Source organism: Astyanax mexicanus, chromosome 15 (genome assembly GCF_023375975.1).
Source record: "Astyanax mexicanus isolate ESR-SI-001 chromosome 15, AstMex3_surface, whole genome shotgun sequence".
Taxonomy (NCBI): Eukaryota; Metazoa; Chordata; class Actinopteri; order Characiformes; family Acestrorhamphidae; genus Astyanax; species Astyanax mexicanus.
In genome coordinates this window covers 23,901,144-23,920,798 of record NC_064422.1, presented here as the reverse complement: position 1 = coordinate 23,920,798, position 19,655 = coordinate 23,901,144, and the positions used below count along the sequence as shown (strand labels likewise).

Below are 19,655 nucleotides of genomic sequence, written 5' to 3'. Positions count from 1 at the left end.
TTCTCCTGGATAAGGGAAACATTGAGCGACAGACTGTGGCACAACTTGGTGGCTGTCGGATGCACTGATGCACAAAGTTACACACACAACGTTAGATTTGGGGCTGGAGAACGTGAGGAAAAGAGAGACAAGTGTTTCCATTTAAGTGTTTTACAAAAGTTATGTGTAATTACCCATGCCCAAAACTTCAGATGATGTTTACTACTGTGATTAGCAGCTGCTTCGAAACAAGCAGAATAAACAAATTGATCAGGTTTCACAGGGCAGAATGAGCAATGGCTCATTACTGAGGGCTGAAAAACAGACAGTATATTTCTTCATGACTTTTCCATGCCTTCAAGGCACATTTTCATGACCATACGATTTTTGAAACATCAGTGCAAACAAAACAACTAAAATTATTATAGTAGAACTAAAATCAATTTGACAGACAATCTTTAATAATAAAATGTTTTACAGATCCTGAGAGCTCCATTGTGTTGGGCTAAATTACTGAATTAACTCTGAGCTGAACATATTTGTCAGCTCAAAATAGATTTTCTCCATCAATAAATGGAAACAAAGATTTGTAGACCAGATTTCCATGACTTTTCCAAAGTTTATCAGTATTTATATTTTTCCAAAACTTACCCAGGCCTGGAAATTGCTATTTTTAAATTCCATGACTTTTCCAGGACTATTCTAAACAGACACCAGAGGTGGTTTCACCTTTATACATCATTGTTTATTTAAAACAAATAATTCCTGTTACTCAATATAAATAGTTTCAGCAATTTCTAGAACTGAATTTTAAAATACGTTCTGAAAATAAGAAAATTAAGGAATTTAAAATATTTACAGTCATGTTTCCACAATAAGAAAAGAGCATGAATGAGCTGCTTACTGAATTTGAATTTGGCATCAATATTCAGAAATGGCTCTGGGCTCTTATGGGTTAATGGTATTCTGAATTTCCACTTTGTCTATCAGAATTTTCTGTGATGTTTGGGTTGATATTTGAATTTTGAGCTTTTTATGTGCAATTAAAAAAATGTAAAAACTTTGTGGATAAAAAAAAAACTGAATTAGATCTAGTGGGAGGAAAGGGAAGATATATTGAGAGAGGAAGAGACAAAACAGAGACAAAAACAATAAGATACAAAGAGACTAAGACAGAGCAGACTTTGAGAGAAATTATGTAGGAAAGAGTGAGTAAGTGATAGGAGAAATAACTGACAATGGATAGATAGAATTAACACAGACAGATGGGCGGACGGATAGATAGACAGATAAATCTGTGCAAGAAAGAGAGAGGGAGCTGCCAACTGCTGCTGAGAAACTTCAATCCAGGATAAACAGCAGGGACAAGGTAGCTGCAGGTAAGAAAGGGGCTGCCACACTACTGACTATCTATTTATCAGTCTAGCTCTGCTTTTACACACACACACACACACACACACACACACACACACACGGTCTAAACATCTGAGTCATTATATAAGCATCAGAAACAGAGCAGTGTTTTAGCCTTTACCCATCACATTGCCTTAATAACTCAACACTAACACTCCCTCCAGCAGATGATCTGATTCCCTCAGAGCGGAGAACAGTGCAGCAGCAGCATCACTGTCAGCATCCAGTACTGACAGATCGTCCGACAGATAAGCAGAGATGAACACACACTCCAGTTTCAGAGCGTCTCAGAGTCACCACACCACAGCCTGCACTCCTGCGTCTCTCTAATGTACTGTTGGGTTGTAATGAAAGCAACGGTTCATTTATTATTCTAGTGTTCTGCTGTTTTCCTTGAGGTGCACTTATCACACCGTATAGATTTAACTACTAAAACTGCTTTATTTCACTTTACATATCAATTTAACAGCCTCTCCAGCCCTTACAACTATACACTAACTGTATTGTTAATGTAAACAAACTCTGATTGGTCGATCGGTACTGTGCACAATTCAAAAAGCTCTCCAGGCTAAAACATCCCATATAACATCAATGAATGGGTGGAGCTAAACCATTTGTTACTTTATTTATTACAGAAACTGAATTCTCTATGATGTTTACACACTAGCAAAAACAAACAAACAAAGAAATAGGTTCTACAGATTTTTGAGCAACTGATGGCTAATGGCTGTTCAACCCTTACACACATTCACACCCATAAATTCCCTTAGTAGACCCCAAATCTATTACTATAAGAAGTCAGTCTAAAAAACATTGTACATTATTTGGGCTTACAATAGCCCTACAATAGATCATAGTGAACCCCAAAAATTACTACTTGCAGCAATGTAAAATAAAGGACTAAACTGAAATCCACCAATTAATAATCAACTTCAAACAAAAGCCAAATAAATTAAAAATAGATGCATCACTTGATACCTAGAAAATTTTACAAAAATTGTACAATTGTACAGGCAAAAGTTTGGGCAAAAAAAAAAAGAAAAGTAAACTCTCACTTTAAACTGCACTGCTAAGTTCAGCCACTGACCTAGTCTTAGAGTCTTTGTAAAACGCGAAACTATGTAAACACATCCTATGTAAACCTAGCTTCTATAAAAGTTTCAGATCTGTTAAGGCTATGGCATGTACACAATCTTGGCTAGGAAAGGCCAGGTGACACAAATGTCAAAAATGTAAATGCTCTTGACTTTGTCCCAAGGATCAGTGGCCATTGACTCCTGTAGTCAGCTGCCTAGTACTTTGAAAATGAAAATAAATGATGCCCACAGCAAAGGCTTGTAAGCTATTTAAAATCCTGTTTGACTGCAAAAGCAAAAGATTTAGCAGATTTTTAAGAGGTTGGGAAATGTTTACATTGTTTCTTCACAACAGAACATTTCTAAATGTATGAATTCTGCTATATCTGCCTATTTAATTCACATTTGCAAACACAGTTGGAAGTTTTGCTAAAAGGAGTTGCGACTGTACTTCTTAAATAAAACCATACACAAGCTTTAAGAAAACCTAAAAAGTAGGAAAGTATGTCCAATTTTACCATATGGGCTCTTTAATGTAATAAGAAAACAAGTAACTCTGGTCGGTTTTCATTGGTCCTTTCAGCATTAAAAAAAGAGAGATTGTGTTTAAAGGTCTCATCGTTTTTTAAATTCATTTTAAAAGAAAAAAAATGTGGTCTCTAGTATAAATGGATGCCATGTGAGCTGTTTTTTGTGAAAAGAAAAAAAGAGATCCGCTATAATGCTGCTTTAGTCCCATGGAGGTGGGGAGAAATGATAGAATTTCACACCAGCAAGACAGACAACAGCCTTTGCAATGTCACATGTTACTTTACAACATGTGTAATGTCCTGCTAAGTGCAGTTCAGCCAATAACTGGTGGCAAAATCCACCAAAGGTCCTATGTAAACATAGTTACTCACACAGAGGTGGGTAGTCAAGGTCCAGAAAGTAAAAATGGAGAGAAAAAAAAATATTTTTTTTTTTTACTTTGAACTACTATAAAGAGAACTGTTAAAAAAAATACCCCTACCAACCTCGATTGTACTTTACTGGTGGTGTTCCATAGACAAATTCTAACCATTGTTCTTAAGCTCTAAATTACTGCCAAGTAATTCAGAGCTAAAGTGTAATACAGTATAAAACTGATGTTATTTGCACAAATAAGAGAGGAACGAACTGCCATACTGTTACTATTGCTGTTACCTCCTGTCTGACGAGACACGCCTGACTGTGTGGCTTCAGCACTGTCTGTGGGCGGTCACAGCCAAGGTGGGCGAGGCCATGAATACTAATTCACAGGTTGACGTAGAAACGGTGCTTTTTCCTGAATGACTCCTTTTTCTGACAGTGGAGGTTAAGGAACAGTTTTATGTGCAGCGTCATATACAACTCAGAGAGACCCATTTTATTTCACAAAGAACAAAAAAAAAAAGAAAAAGTGGATTTTAGCGGAGGGGCACCTTTAAATCATTCACATTAAGCAAAAGAAAAACTAATATTGGAAGGTTTTGATGAGGCTGTGAGAATGTATATTTATATTAATATATGTATTACAATGTTATTTTTTAGAACTGGTCAGACCCTTTGTTCTACAGCTGATCACATTGTTTAAAAATACCCCTCCTCCTCCCCCTCTTTCAGCTTCTCCAGTTCTAGAAAAAAAACATGCTGGTGAGGAGTCAGGAGGAGACACCAGGATTCCACGCTCACACACTGATTTTCACATGAAAGGGTTTCCTCAGCAGCGCTTCCACACTCGCTCCAGAACCCGTGCGTGACACTCTGCTCTCTGCTCAGTCTCTGCCAGGAGAGCAGAGTTTGTTTATACAGGTTTATCAGAGCGGGACACTTTAGCGCCGGTGTGAAAGCAGCGCTGTACCAAAGCCGTTTAGCCACTGGCTGCGGGAGCGTCTCTGCAGAAGCACAAAAGCAGGTGACAAAATCCCACAACCTCACAGCTTCTTACAGCCTGTCACATTTCTCAATCACACAGACATGTGATCAAACTGCTGCAGAGGATTTACACTGGACACATCAATTCCCTAAAACACCACAGGGCTTATCAGGTGCTTAAAGATAAATGACAAAACATCGGTCTGCACTGCCAGACTTCCACCTTTTAACTGAGATTCTGGAGCCTTTCTCCTCATAACTTGACTAAAATTAATTAGGACTGCAAGAAATTGGGAAAAAAAATACATTGCAAATGTTCTTTTTTCAGCAATATAGATCTCGATATTAAACAATGCAGAGCCCATGACGCCTCCAGCCCCGCTCCCCACCAGTCAGTGCCAAGCACTCAAAACCCAAGGAATTTAAATGGCTTTTTAAAAGGTAAATAAGAGATTTTATTCTGGGATTAAAAGAGTGAATTCAGCTGTAACTGGAAATATCTGCACAAAACTGTGCTGGACTGAGGTGCACAGCTTTTGACACGAGCGTTTACCAGCACGTGCCCAACCATGTGGATGGAGGCCATGTGGTTACCTCGTGTTTACTCCTAACCCCCCCTGCGCTCAGGCAGCAGCAGCCTGTCACTTACACAGACACAGAGACAGCGCTGTGTATCTACTTTTTGTGACAAGAATCAAAACATTGCAACATCATAATGTGTTTGATTTAATTGCCTTAAGTCACATCCCACATCCTGCAATGTGACTACTGTGCATGCGCACATCACAATGATGCTTAAACGATATATCGTGCAGCCCTAGTTTACAGTAACAGCTTCCAAATGCTCCAGACATTTTACCTGCTTAACTGATGATGGATTAAGGTAATATTCCATGAATCCCATAAAATAGCCTTTAAGCCCCTAATAAGAGAAGGTTTTGTGGGGAAAAAAAATAGTTGTAATTCTTAAAAACTTCAAATTATATTTTATATTTATCCCTTTAATTCCATCTTATTTGTTTAATTTTAAATCCAGTGTAGTGGCATGCAGAGCCTGAATCATGAAGATTATATCACTGTCCAAATATTTATGGGCTTAACTTTATATGTTTTTTTTTAGAAGCATGTCTGCCATAGGTTATGCTACACAATGGTTTGCAAAGGTGCAAAAGCCATTGAACCTCTGAGGTATCTTTAAGCTCGTCTTCTAAATTTCAGTCTTTCACATTGTATAACACCCTAGGTTTCCTACAGATTTAAACAGCCAAGATATCTGTGGCAATAGTTCTGCAGAATCTTGAGTTTTTCTTACAAGCTGACTTTTTTTAACATTCCAATTTATAGACACCATGTTCAGAGTTCACTTTCATATTCACTCAGTGAACTCTACTCCTTTTATGCTATCTCTGTTCTCAGCTAAGGTTCATTAGGTACCCTGTATCTAACTCTGTTCATTTGTAGATTCAGTGTCGTGAAAGCGGAGATTTATATTCCTAAAAATACAGTCTTTTTACTCATCCAGAGATAATCACACATTTACTACAGCGGGGCAAAATGCCTACAAAAAGCAAAACACTCTGGATACAGTATCAACAGTAGTCCAATGAATCATAACTTATTTCTGTTGCAGGCTGAGACCCACATTTTTCATGCACACAAATATACTCTCAAACGCACACACACACTCGCAGCAAAGAGAAAAAAAAAACAACTCCCTTAATTTCAGCTTCCTCCTCTTCGTGTTGCTCACACCCTCACACCTCCCTCAACCTCCTCCAAACCCCAGCTGGACCCATCAACGCCTCGCCTGGCTCTACACACAAATTACATCAACCCAAAAGCCATTAAATTAGCTTGTAATTTGCAAAGCTGTGCCAGGAATTCCTTTTGAATTCATAGGGAAGATTTTGATGTAGGAGAAGGAGATTTTTTCATTAATCTCCTGTTTGTAATTGGAGCTGGCGGAGAGTCAGTGGACTGACAGTAATTCAGTGATACGCCACGTGTGAAAGAAGGGTGAAGCTGATAGATGGAGGAGCCAAGTCGGCGCTCTAAAAACAGCATGGAGAATTAGCCAGAGCAATTGAGGGAAAGCAACAGGGAGTCGAATTCTGGTAGGTAGGCAAAATTCGACACCGCCTCTGGAAAGTCGACTTGCTGAACTGATAGCATGCTGAAATCGAAAGCAAAGCCTTCTAGAAATCAATTATTCAATCTTATACAACATAGAGTTCCGATCTCACAATCTGATTGGTTGAGAAGTGTTCTAACAGTGCTGATATTTGTGATAACAGCACAGCATTCTCACACTAAATCTGTATTACTTTGCCAACAAGACATTTTTGTATCATCACCTCTAGCAGCAGCACTAGCTTAGCACCAGCTAGTGCCCAGCCACTCCATCAGTCACATCGGCTTCAGTCTGATACCCGGATCGGTAACCAGCCAGGCTAGGCTAAGCTAAACTAAGCTAATGCTAAGCTAACCTAACCACAGCCCTTAAGGCACAGCTAGCCTGCCAACTAGCTAACCAACACCACCCAGGAAACAGGCAGAAATGCTCGCAAACGTGCAGCTTTCACACGGAGACGACTCCACGGAGCAGGAGAGGAGAGTTTTAGTGCTATTTCACGGTCCTAACTTTTACCAACTACCTTAACTTTCACTGTTCTTCACTAATACCCAATTTTGATTTAAAGTTAATGTTCATGGGGTCAGCCTCTATAAACCGTACGCTGTTTTGTAGTTACAGCTCTGTTACAGCTCGCTTGTTGTGGAACTAAAATAAAATAAAAAAAACTATTGTAGAAAAGCAATAGAACATATTTAAGGTCTACGGCCAAACCACAGCCGTGATGTTATTAGTGATAACACACTACCTCTCGTGTTCTAAGTCCACATAAGTCACAACTACAGAATGTAGCCAAGTTCTTTACTGCATTCACCAAACTGCAGTGTGAAACCAAAACTATCCTGCAGTGTTGCAACTGATACCGATATTGTTTTAGTATCTGCACTAATACTGGCACTTACACACAGTTTTGTCACCATACCATGAAGGAGTAACTGACACGCTCGTGCACCACTATTTGACGACTCTCTCAAGACAGCAGAATGTCTGTGGCATGCATTAGTGCACTGTGAATTTCTTTTTCTTTTTTTTTTTTACAGCGCAGACCACTTACTTTACCAAAATAAATTCTAGTGAAAATGGAATGATACATATACAAAATATACAACAGTCAGAGTTTATACTGGTATCTGTATTGGTACTCTGCACCTAAAAATCTTGCGTCTGTATCAAAAAATGCCATCAGTGCATCCCGCAAATATGACGATATGCTATGCACCGTTACATATTTCTCACAAGCATAATCCTGCCCACTTCACCAAAGTTACACAGTGCAGCTAGCAATGTGTAAAGCCAAAAATAGTAGTACCATTCTCTCTGTAACAGAACAGTGAAGCATCACACTGGTTTTTAAGCTGTTATTTTAAGGTAGCCGCTGTGACTGAGGAAAAGCAATAGATGCTATTTACAGCTATAACATATATACACAAGTGTACATGTGTGTGTAAACTCACTGGCAGAATGGCAGCAGCTGCAGCAGTGTCTCCTTGCTGGGGCGGGCAGTGAACTCGGGCAGTGTCTGGATCAGCTTGTTCATCACCATGCGCAGGTAACCCTGCAGCTGCTTCCTTCTCTCCTCCACAAACTTGGCATCCTGAAAACACACACACATACGAAACACATTTGTAATACATTGTCTGAATGTGTAGTAATACTGTACATACGGTTTGAAGACAAAAGAAGAATCCAAATAAAAAGCATTAGATTTGTGAAAAAACTATTTTTCCAGCATATTGAAACTCATAACAACTGTTAAGCTTGGGGGTGGTAGTATCATGGATCATTATTATATAAAAAAAAAATCTGAATTGTACCAGCACGTTTTAACAAAGAGCATTGATTGGGGTAGTTGTCCATGAACAAGCCTAAGCACAAAAAAGGCAAGTCTACAACGCAATGGTACTTTGGCTAAAATAGAAAAATTGACATTTTCGAATGGCCAAGACACAAACAGCAGTTCATCCAAGGAAGGATGGAGGAATTTAACCGTGTCAATCAAACAAAATATGCCACCAGCCATTCATCCAGTATCTACACCAGTTTTCTGCATAATCTTCTCACATTTGGCATCATCTTCTCACAAATGCATATGTATTGTGGAGATAAACACATTTTTCACTTCACCAGGTGCAAGCCACGTAAACGGCACATTTACGCTCGTACACCCGTTTCATACAAATCATCCACGATTTTTCACACAGACTGCATCCTATTTGTGCCAGACACCTGCTGCTAAAGGATTAGCACATCCAGCTCATGTGACACTGAGATTCGATCAGAGAGTAGTTGAATGAATGTCCACTGATAGCTTATCACTAATGTTCTGCTGTAAATATGGAAGTTTAATAGAAGGCAGCGCTTTCCTTATATTTGTAGTAGTCTTGTTGCAGACCCAGAGAACAGTACCTTAAATACAAGTGTTTCTTTCAATATACAGCATTGTTCTTTGTGTATACATCCCTGTCATCCTGTAAAGTTCATGCATTTAGTAATTTTGGAGAGAAAAAAAGGAATAGTATGTTAATTTAATTTAATACATTACATTACATTACATTTCATTTGGCAGACGCTTTTGTCCAAAGCGACTTACAATAATGAAGTACAAAAGTAATAGGAATTTAGATAACCCATTTTTAGATAGGGCTTAAAGGAGGTCGAAGGGAAATAAAGGGATAGAGAAGTGAAGGAGGGGAAGAAGGAAATGTGGTTAGAAGTAGTTAGTGTGTTAGAGGTGTTAGGAGAGTAAGTGCTCTTTGAAGAGCTCTGTCTTCAGGAGTTTATTAAAGATAGTGAGAGATTCTCCTGATCTGGTAGTGGAGGGTAGTTTGTTCCACCATTGGGGAACTCTGTATGAGAACAGTCTGGATTGCTTTGTGTGAGTGTTTGGCAAAGCGAGGCGACGTTCAATGGAGGAACGCAGCGGCCGGGAGGTAGCGTAAGCCTTCAGGAGTGAGTGCAGGTAGGAAGGAGCTGTTCTGTCATCACCTTGTAGGCGATTGTAAGAGTTTTGAATTTGATACGAGCAGCAACTGGTAGCCAGTGGAGCTCAATGAGCAGCGGGGTGACATGTGCCCGTTTTGGTTGGTTGAAAACCAGACGTGCTGCTGCATTCTGGATCATTTGGAGTGGTTTTACTACGCAGGCCGGGAGGCCAGTTAGTACGGCATTGCAGTAGTCGAGGCGTGAGATGACGACTGCTTGTACCAGGAGTTGGGTGGCCTGTTGCGTCAGAAACTGTCTAATTTTCCTGATGTTATAAAGCGCAAAGCGGCAGGATCGAGCAACCGAGGCCACATGGTGCGTGAAGGAGAGCTGATCATCAACCATAACACCCAGGTTCCTAGCAACCTTTGTCGGTGAGAGAGAGAGAGAGTCGATGCTTATAGAGAGGTTGTGTTGAAAAGATGGTAATACTAACATGTATATACATACAGCTCTGGAAAATATAAGAGACCACTTCAGTTTCTAAATCAGTTTCTCTGAGGTATATGTCTGAGTAAAATGAACATTGTTTTATTCTATAAACTTCTATAAAATTCGAAATAAAAATAGTCATTCAGAGCATTTATACGCAGAAAATGAGAAATGTCTGAAATAACAAAAAACATTCATATTCAAGTTTTATTCAGAAATCAATATTTGGTGGAATAACCCTGCTTTTTAATACGTTTAATCAGTTTTCATGCATCTTGGCTTGTTCTCCTCCACCAGTCTTACACACTGCTTTTGGATAACTTTATGTCACTCCTGGTGCAAAAATTCAAGCAGTTCAGCTTGGTTTTGATGCCTTTGACCATTCATCTTCCTCTTGATTATATTCGAGAGGTTTTCAATTTGGTAAAATCAAAGAAACTAATCATTTTTACGTGGTCTCTTATCTTTTCCAGAGCTGTATATATTTATATGGTCACCCTATCCATGGCATATGGCTGTGGCATGCCTGACTGACTGGCAATGAAAGAGGGTTTGAGTGGATGTGAGTCATGTACACCACCATATGCTGGTGGCTAGGGCATGAAGTTCTAATAGTGATCTAGCTTTAACAGGCATGAAAAGGCATAAAAGTTGATTATGTCATGGGATCTGAGGGGGAGATCAGTGCTGTCAGATCAGTTTCCTTGTGAGGGCTGTGCTTGCCACTGTTCATTTAATGCTCTGTCTCAAACCCAGTATCCTCACAGAGCTGCTGCACAGCTGACACGTTTACAGCCCACCACACGCTTATCTTCTTATGTAGTATGTAAAACCAGAAACAAAACAACTTCTAGAATAAAAACACCAATAAATATATGTGGATATACTTAGTACACCAATAATTAAATTGTCAATCTGTAATATTTAGTTGTTATTCTAAACTGAAAGCAGAAGCATTTCTGAGTAGGGAAGGGATAAAATATTGTGTTTAATGGTACCAGTGTGCTGGAACGACCATCCGTGCTATGCCTAATATATTCATTCTAAAAACTGGGGTGTCGGCTCGCTTTTCCTGAGAGTCCTTCTGGCCACGTCACAAGCCTTTACGTACTTATATCAGATGCACAGCCTCTAAAAAAGGATCCAGATCAGTTTTACTGAACGCAAGCAGCTGGTGGAACAACAGAGACTTTAGAACGGGAAAATTATATCTCAAAAGCTCATTTACTCATCGTAAAAACAAAGAAATTCTCTGACTAAACATGACCTCGAATCGGATTCATCCGCTCTGAAAGACCGCATCACACCCATACAGTTTAAAATGATTCTTCTGCATGCTCTGTGCAATTATCCTTTCTCCAGAATTCCAGAATTAAAAAATGTACAGACATCAGCTTTAAAAAAGCCATGATTTTGAAGATGGACTTCATAATAGTAAAACAGGCCAATCAACACGTTCTACATCCATTTTGGAAGAAAAAAATATTAGCTAGTGCTTTTGGTTGCCAATAATGACCATTAATATACACGTAACGGAACGACAGGCAGATGTAGAGGTCCCTCATGGTGTCTTGTGCTGTTGCATAAAGTCTTAAAAGCAATTTCCTGAGACAGCAGCAGTATGTGGACAAATCACTGTCCTTTTAAAATAATGCACAAAAGTGTGCATTTAGAAAAGGCAAGGCCACTGGATGCAGAAGCTTAATAATGTAATGTTGAGTTGGCAAAGTGCATTCAATGAAGGCCAATGGTAAACTGGCATAGAACGAAATTGCACCCTACACAAAGATACCAGACCTTTTAAACATGTGATGCATGACAATAAACATTAATCCTGGTACTGACCACAGTGCATCCAAGTATGGATTTATTGGATCAGTTTTTTGTTTGTTTGTTTTTCTGATGATGATGAGTGTATGAGAAATTAAAACAAATTTTAAATGGGTCATCTGTGAAAGTGTTCTGATTTTGGTCAATTGTCATTTCGTACATCTTTCAGTCCTTTATTCCTATCAATGTCCAATACACAGCAAATGCGTCCCAGTCTGAACAGAAACGGATAGATCTGAATTCATGCTACATTTACATCAATGCTAAAGAGAACAGGTTCACTGCTATTAGCATTACAATATAGCATTGCTATTTTGTGTATTTGCATCAGATGAAGTTTAGAAGCACAATATTGGATTTAGGTCACATTAAAAAGAGAATGTGAACAGTCTGATATGGTGAGAAAATCAGCTTTGGGCCACTTTACTTGCGATGTGAACTAGGTTAATATCCACACAGCCCTGAAAGAAAACTGATCTGTTTCACATTAAGGCAAAAATTACTTTAGCCTACCAATTACTACTAACTATATAGCAGGGGTCGGCAATAGGCGGCCCAAAAGCCAGATGTGGCCCTCAAGCATGAAACTTCTGGCTCATGAGGTTGTTTAAACTAATAAATAAATAAAAAATAATAATAAAATAAAATGCTTCTCTATTAAGCTTTTATTTACATTTCTCCCCTCTGTCTCTGTCGCGCTCGGCATAACTTTAGTTTCTGCCGAATCTCCTATTTCCTCCTGTTCCCAATTCACCAGCCGGGGCAGCGATAGTGTATTGGACTGCGACTCTGACGACATGGGTTTGATCCCGCATGAGAAACGGTGGTGTGTTTGGGTTTTTTTTTTCCTTTCTTCTTGGGTTTACCTGCTTTGAGATCAACTGTTCTGCAATTGGGTTCAACAACCCTCTGGGCTAGAGAGCTACTAGTCTGTAGCACTCCATTCCATTACACTTAATTTTCCAAAACAGATTTTTTTTTGGTGGTCCGCCACATAATGGCTTGGTAAATATCTGGCCCGCGGCCAAACCTAAATGCAGACCCCTGCTATATAGCATACATAGCATTACTTCTAACTGGACAATAAAAACGAAAAACCTTATTGCCGCTGTTAAAATTTCACTATACTGTTGAAGGTGAGCAATTCACAAACCTCATTCAGCTGCCTGACCATAACAATTTGTCCCTTGTCACAGTTGCTCAGGTGGCTTCAGAGTTATGCAACTGTCTCTGCACTGGTCCTGTCATCAGGAGATCACAGGCCTGATTCTACATCTCCATCTGAGGCCGGGAATCCCAGAGAGCATAATTAGCTCTGCTCTATCTGGGTGGGTAGCCTGGCCCGTTCTCTCCCCAGTCAATTCCCTCTCCCATCACCAAGCATGTTCAGCTGTCCAATACTGCTGTGTTAGCAGGAGTTCAGAAAGATGTGCTGGAGCCTTATGTGACACATGAAGGACATGCTGGTCTTTACCCTCTCAGCACTGATAGCACTATTTGATATAAGGAGGGGGGTGGGTCATTGATAGTGGATGGGAATGGGAAATGTGAAGACAACTGAGAAGAAAATAATTCATCCGTGTTTCAATCATTACTGCTTTTTTCTGGGCAGAGTTGCAGTGGGTTTGGAGCCTACCTGGAATCATGGGGTGCAAAGCAAGGAATACCCCATGGACAACCAATCAGAGAGTGGAGAATATACATAATAATTATGTACGCAGCTATAATTGCTTACCATCCTTTAATTTTCCTAAAAATTGTCAGTGCGCCTTATAATCCGGTGTGCCTTATGTATGATTATGTATTTTACTAGTCAGGTATTAAGAAGGAATTAAAGCCACACAGTAGTATACAGGAGTTTCAATTTAGTTTTCCAGAACCTGGACTGGAGCAGTATTAGTATTAGCCGCTTACTAAGCACTAGCTCTTTTGCCGTTCAGAGGTGAGTATATCAGACTGTAGCTGCTGCTAACCCTAGGCTAGCACTGCTGGAGCAGCATTAGCCAATAACTGCATTAGGTGCTAGCTCTTTCGATGCTCAGAGGTGAGTATATCGGACTATATTCTGCATGATTACTGTATTAAACAAGCTACATAGGACTAACAACTAGCTAATATCGCCCTGGCTTTACCTGGGTTCCTCAGTGTAGTGCTGTTGTGCTACTTTAGTGGAAATCTGAGCTTACTGTAAATAAAAAGAAGCACTTTATGCACCCAAATAAACAGTTTTCAGGAGAGAAATCTGTGTAGATTAACATCCAGCATTATTTGACTTTAAAAGAAAATGTTTTTTTTTTTTTTTTAGAATTACATTACATTACATTACATTACATTTGGCAGACGCTTTTGTCCAAAGCGACTTACAATAGTCAAGTACAATGTAAAATAAGTTTAAAGGTAAAACATCTTTGGATAGGGATAAAAGGAGGTCAAAGGGGAATAATAGGATAGAGGAGTGAAGGAGGGGAAGAAGGAAATGAGGTTAGAAGTAGGGCTGTGACGATAATTTTATTACCGCAATACCGCGGTTATGGGACGTCACCGCGGTGATGAGCTCATTACCGTCAAATCTGATTGACTGCGTTTTGAGCGGTAGTAAAATGCTCCATATAAGCACAACTGTGGTGAATTCAGTATTAATATGTCAAGTGTAAGTCCTACACTATAGGGCTGTGCAATATATCAAATACATTTTGACCGCGATAGATATTGGTGTCAAACGATCTCAAAATTCATAATATCGAATATAAAATTTTTTGTCATTTATCTGTGCTGCCGCTGCACTGGCGCGGCAGCGAATGGGTTAAGCAAAACGCGGTGCGTGGTACTCATTGAGGTCAGAACAGCTCTGGAGTCTCCTGCTCACTTCGTCTCCATTGAGGCTGCTGAAGAGAGTGAAGATTAGCAGCACTAATATTGGCTCGGAAATGGAAGCTACAGGGCAGGCTCAGTAAGTTGAGAAAAAAGGAAGAAAAAGACTCAGAACAGAAGAGAATCATCTGCAAGATTTGCCGGAAAGTGGTGTCTGCACCTCTCACCAACACATCAAACTAATTCACCCACCTCAAGGTAAACCATAGAGCCATGTAAGGTGTTCCGTGGTCACATTTTGAGAAAGTAAAATATATTAATTCATTGTCTGGCTGCTGGCTGTTCTGCGTGAGCACCGCGGAGAACGCGCGGCATTGCGCCTCAGTCTTGGTAAAAATAGTAAGGTTGGTTGAAGTGTAGTTCAAACAGCAAAGCAATGATATAAAACTATAACCACCATCTTTACTGAAATGTTGTTATCTGACCAAGTCTGAGGTAAAATGCGCTGCGCCTTGTCTCTTTCACAGCACGCTGAACTGAGTTCAGAACCGCTACAAATATAACCATATAAAACTCAGTTCAGATAAATAAACTTCAGATGAGTAAGGACACGTAAAGTGAAACAAAAATTGTCAAACATAAAGGACAGGTTTCTATTATTTTAAAATGGAACTAATGTCTTTTTTTTGGTCGGTTGTCTCTTGCGAGCCGATATCTTGCGGCACAGACAGAACTGAATTGTTATTGGCGGGAACAGGAGTTTAATCAATCCAGAGGATGTGGGAGCACATTAATAAATAGTTAAGAAAATTGTAATAATCACGCAGTGATTCTCATGCACGCAACAAAAAAAACCCTAAGCACAAAAAAGGAGCGGAGAATGGATCGACACGCGAACACACCGATTTTTTTTTGTAATGTGATAAGAAACGTGACCGCACTATTCAGCGCGGTTTTAATAAATATTTTTTTTTATTTTAAGCACTAAATGTAATTTATTAAATTTATTTAGGACCGCGGGGTAGGTGCGGCAAAACTGTGTATGTGGCGGGCTGATGCGGGATTAAAAGAAGGATTTTTTTTTTGCGGAACGGTAACGGGACAAAAAAGAAATGATGTCTGAATTAATTTCCTCCAATCGAATATAATTTAACATGGTTTAAGAATATAAAATAATTTATAAACAAACGAAATATTTAATATTGAGCTAATAGCCCAAGTGCAAAAATACAAAATCTAATACTCTGCACTGCACAATTCAAACGAAATAGCCGTAACGCAGCTGCGCTCCTGCCCTGCGATGCAGCCGAAGCCTGGTGTGAGGCAGCAGAAATTCTGGGGTGAAAACTACATAACTACACAACATAAGGAGACATAATGCACTCCAAATATTCAGGAGGGAAGTGAAATAAATGATACTGTACAGATATAATCTGTATCTAGTAGATATTTAATGAGAAATAAGAAGAGTGTGAATAAAAAAAAAAAACAGACGCCTATCACAGACTTCTTGAGCCTTGAGCCCGAACGGCCCGAGGAAAGGGGTGAGAAATATATTTTTTTCAGTGGAAAATTTTGCTGTGGATTAATTCGTCTTTTTTTTTTTTAAACGAATATTAGAATATTCGCTACCAATTACTGCCGAATATCCTGAGCTCAAAACCGCTATTCGGGCCAGCCCTAAAATAGATCTATGGATGGAGAAGGGGGAGGCGGACAAGCTCCTCCTTCAAAAAGTCTGCTCGGAAAAAGACAGGTTAGCTGTACAATGACGAATTATACAGGCAGCATATGTTCACTTGTTATGCTGTATTTATGGTTTATGTAGAGGTTGTATGTAGGCTGTATGGTTTGAAGAATAAAGATTTGTTACCAATAAATTTGTGGGGTTTTTTTTTTTGGGGGGTGGGGGGGGGGTTTTTGGGGTCTCGCGGTTAACCGCAATATCGCGGTGATGCGTTAGTTTTTTACCGCGGTTATAAAAAATCAATACCGCCCCAGCCCTAGTTAGAAGTAGTTAGTGTGTTAGAGGTGTTAGGAGAGTAAGTGCTCTTTGAAGAGCTCTGTCTTCAGGAGTTTCTTAAAGATAGTGAGAGATTCTCCTGATCTGGTAGTGGAAGGTAGTTTGTTCCACCATTGGGGAACTCTGTATGAGAACAGTCTGGATTGCTTTGTGTGAGTGTTTGGCAAAGCGAGGCGACGTTCATTGGAGGAGCGCAGCGGCCGGGAGGTGGCGTAAGCCTTCAGGAGTGAGTGCAGGTAGGAAGGAGCTGTTCTGTCATCACCTTGTAGGCGATTGTAAGAGCTTTGAATTTGATGCGAGCAGCAACTGGTAGCCAATGGAGCTCAATGAGCAGCGGGGTGACATGTGCCCGTTTTGGCTGGTTGAAGACCAGACGCGCTGCTGCGTTACAGTGTTGTTTACTTAGCTTAGCTTTACTTAACTTTTCATTTTTTTATTATTTCATATTAATTGTATCAACTGCATCAGCTGCACTGTTTTACATTTTTACTGTACGTTTTGTGGATTTAGAGACTCCATTAAGGCAGTAAGCTTCTTGAAAGAGTGCATTTAATGCAGGTTAATGAAAATGAACAGCTGTGTGAAATTTTGTGTTTTTGAGTATATTATTTAGTTCATTTTTTCTTTGTTCATAGAGCAAATACATCCAACAAACCTACCAGACCAGTCATTTTTTAAAGGACTATATTAGATGTAGGAATTGCTATGCCAAGAAACTAAAACCATTTATTAAAATGTTTTGTGCGCTTACAGCCCAAGAATACTGCTGCTTTCAATTCAACAAAAAAAAAACTGCTTCTTTAAACTGTAACGGATATATATCATCTGAATAAATATTAATATTATTATGGCAGAACAGTGGCGAAACTAATGGAAGTATATTTTTAGTTTCAAACAGCTTGATACAGTTCTTCACAGGATGCTAAAAATAAAGCCATTTTAAAGCGTTTAGTACTTCACATCCAGTGCTGTCTAATGGGCTGTATTCTCTGACCATGTGAGCAGCAGAGGAAGAGGAAAAAGAAATGGATTCATCAAGCAGTGGAGACAATAAAGCTGTCACATCTCTTTTAGTCAGAGCAAATCAGAACACTTGATCCTTCCTAAGGTGTTTTCAAAAGAAAGTGCTGGATTTTGATGCTATAAATACAAGAATAAACAACAAGAATACATTTCTTTTTAAAACCCACTTAGTTTTGATGGATATTCTGACATTCAGCAATGGTTTCTTATTAGGGAACTATATGGGATTTATCATTATAAGAGAAGAGCTGTGAACAGTTCTACAGTTTAGGTCAGCCTGGTGATTAAAGTATTTTGTACTATATTTTTGTTTGATTAGATGCTGTTGAAGGCAGTAATTTACAATTTTGGTTATAATGCAGCATTAACGCCCCTCACTCTAAATTTTTCCCTTAATTTTTATCTTCCATAGTGGTGTTATATGTTTTTTTTTTTATGGCATCCCATAGCTTTCCAATGATGATGCTAAATGGATGCTAGAAGGGTGCTAAAGTGTGGCAATGTATTGCTAGGGTATTTCAGGCAGTTGCCATGATATTGCCAAGTGGTTGCTGTGGAACCCCATGTTAATGGTTACTTAAGCAATAATGCACAAGAGGGTTTGCTATAACATGTAATAGTGCCAATATTACAGATTATAGCACGAACCTTAAGTGTATTATTGCGATTATACCACAGTTCCATTATCACTGTTTATTAAAAGATTTTTGAGTTAAAGAGAAAATGCGATCAGTTTGGTTATAAAAACTCTGCGTGTTAAAATTGTTTAAAATAGAAGTCCTTTACTCACCCAAATAAATGGTTTTTAGGAGGGAAATCTGTGTAGAATAAAATCCAGTGCTCGTTTGACTGAAAGAAAATGTTTTTTAAAAATTAATGTTTTGTTTATTCGCCCCCAAGCGGCAAGACCTGCGGAATTCTCCTTACATTCAGCTTAAAATACCCTATATTAACTGAAAAATAACTGAAAAAACTCTTAACCTGATATTGATGGCTGATAATGTGTGTAATAATGTGTATTTTCGAATCGCTTGGCTTATTCATTTGTGTGGATCACATCTTTGCCTGCGTTGCCTATTGGAGACATGGCGTTTCTGCACTGTGCCTATGGGATCTAGTGCCTCCCAGTGGTAAATAATGACATTGCATTTGGTTTGTATTTGGTTTGTAAGTGCTGCATTGTTGCTAGGTTACCTGTATGTGTATATGTATCTGTATGAGTAATACATGGTGAGCTTCATGGTGAGTTACAGTGCATTACTGGCTAATAATGTCACTCGTAAACGCCTCCCAGCCAATCACATTGCAGGGTCGGAACCTACTGTGGTATAATTTTCAATTACTTTTCTTTGCTGTTCCTAAAGCTCGTCACAAACTTAAAGGTTGCAGTTTAAGCTCAGAAACTACGGAACAGTCTACCACCTAATGTTTGCCACTCAACTCACAAAATAAGATTAGCTATCATTTCTCCTACTGTTTCTAATCCCAGGTTGCCATATCCTGTTCACAATGCCAGCTGACAGAGCAGCAAACAACCTTCTCATCAAGACAGGAAGGAATCTAATTGTTGTTGCACTGTCCTCTGCATGACACAGAGAGAGAAGACGACGAGACGTGACAAAAATCCTGTTTCTGATTTGTGCTTCACAGACAAAGCCGGCGCTGTAATTTTAAATGTTTCTTTTCTAAACATTTAATCATTCACCTAATTGGAACCCTTGAGTGCTTCTCTGAGGAAAACGTGCAAAACTGTGTGTTGGGCAGGGCTCGGCACAGGCGTGATCATGGCTCCAAAGCAAACACGGCTTCACAGCGGAGGACACAAGCATTTTATTGGAAGTGGATGTAATAACAGGCATTATCAGATGTACAGTGTGTGTGTGGATCAGCGAGTGCACCGCATGCCTCCGTATCAGTAAACACGAGCACTCGCCTATTCACACAAACACCACGGCTCAGGAAAGGAAAGAAACCGACAAAGCACCCTGTGATCTGCCCAGCGATGCCCAGCGGAACGCTGCAAATCTCTGCAAACATTTCCTCTGATTGACTCTTTGGGTCAGTTGTTTGCTGCCGGCTG

The 19,655-nt window shown here is 39.4% G+C and overlaps 2 protein-coding genes across 2 annotated transcripts in view; one reads left to right on the top strand and one right to left on the bottom strand.

Annotated features, from left to right (window-relative positions):
• maff (v-maf avian musculoaponeurotic fibrosarcoma oncogene homolog F) overlaps window positions 1-19,655 on the top strand; it is a 255,539-nt gene that overhangs the window by 7,941 nt on the left and 227,943 nt on the right. The window lies entirely within an intron of this gene.
• The window catches only part of snx29 (sorting nexin 29), a 189,647-nt gene that overhangs the window by 6,289 nt on the left and 163,703 nt on the right, over window positions 1-19,655 (bottom strand). Inside the window, exon 20 of the mRNA XM_049464910.1 lies at window positions 7,929-8,068. Within this exon, the coding sequence (XP_049320867.1) occupies window positions 7,929-8,068 (140 nt within the window). The remainder of the gene's footprint in view (window positions 1-7,928; window positions 8,069-19,655) is intronic.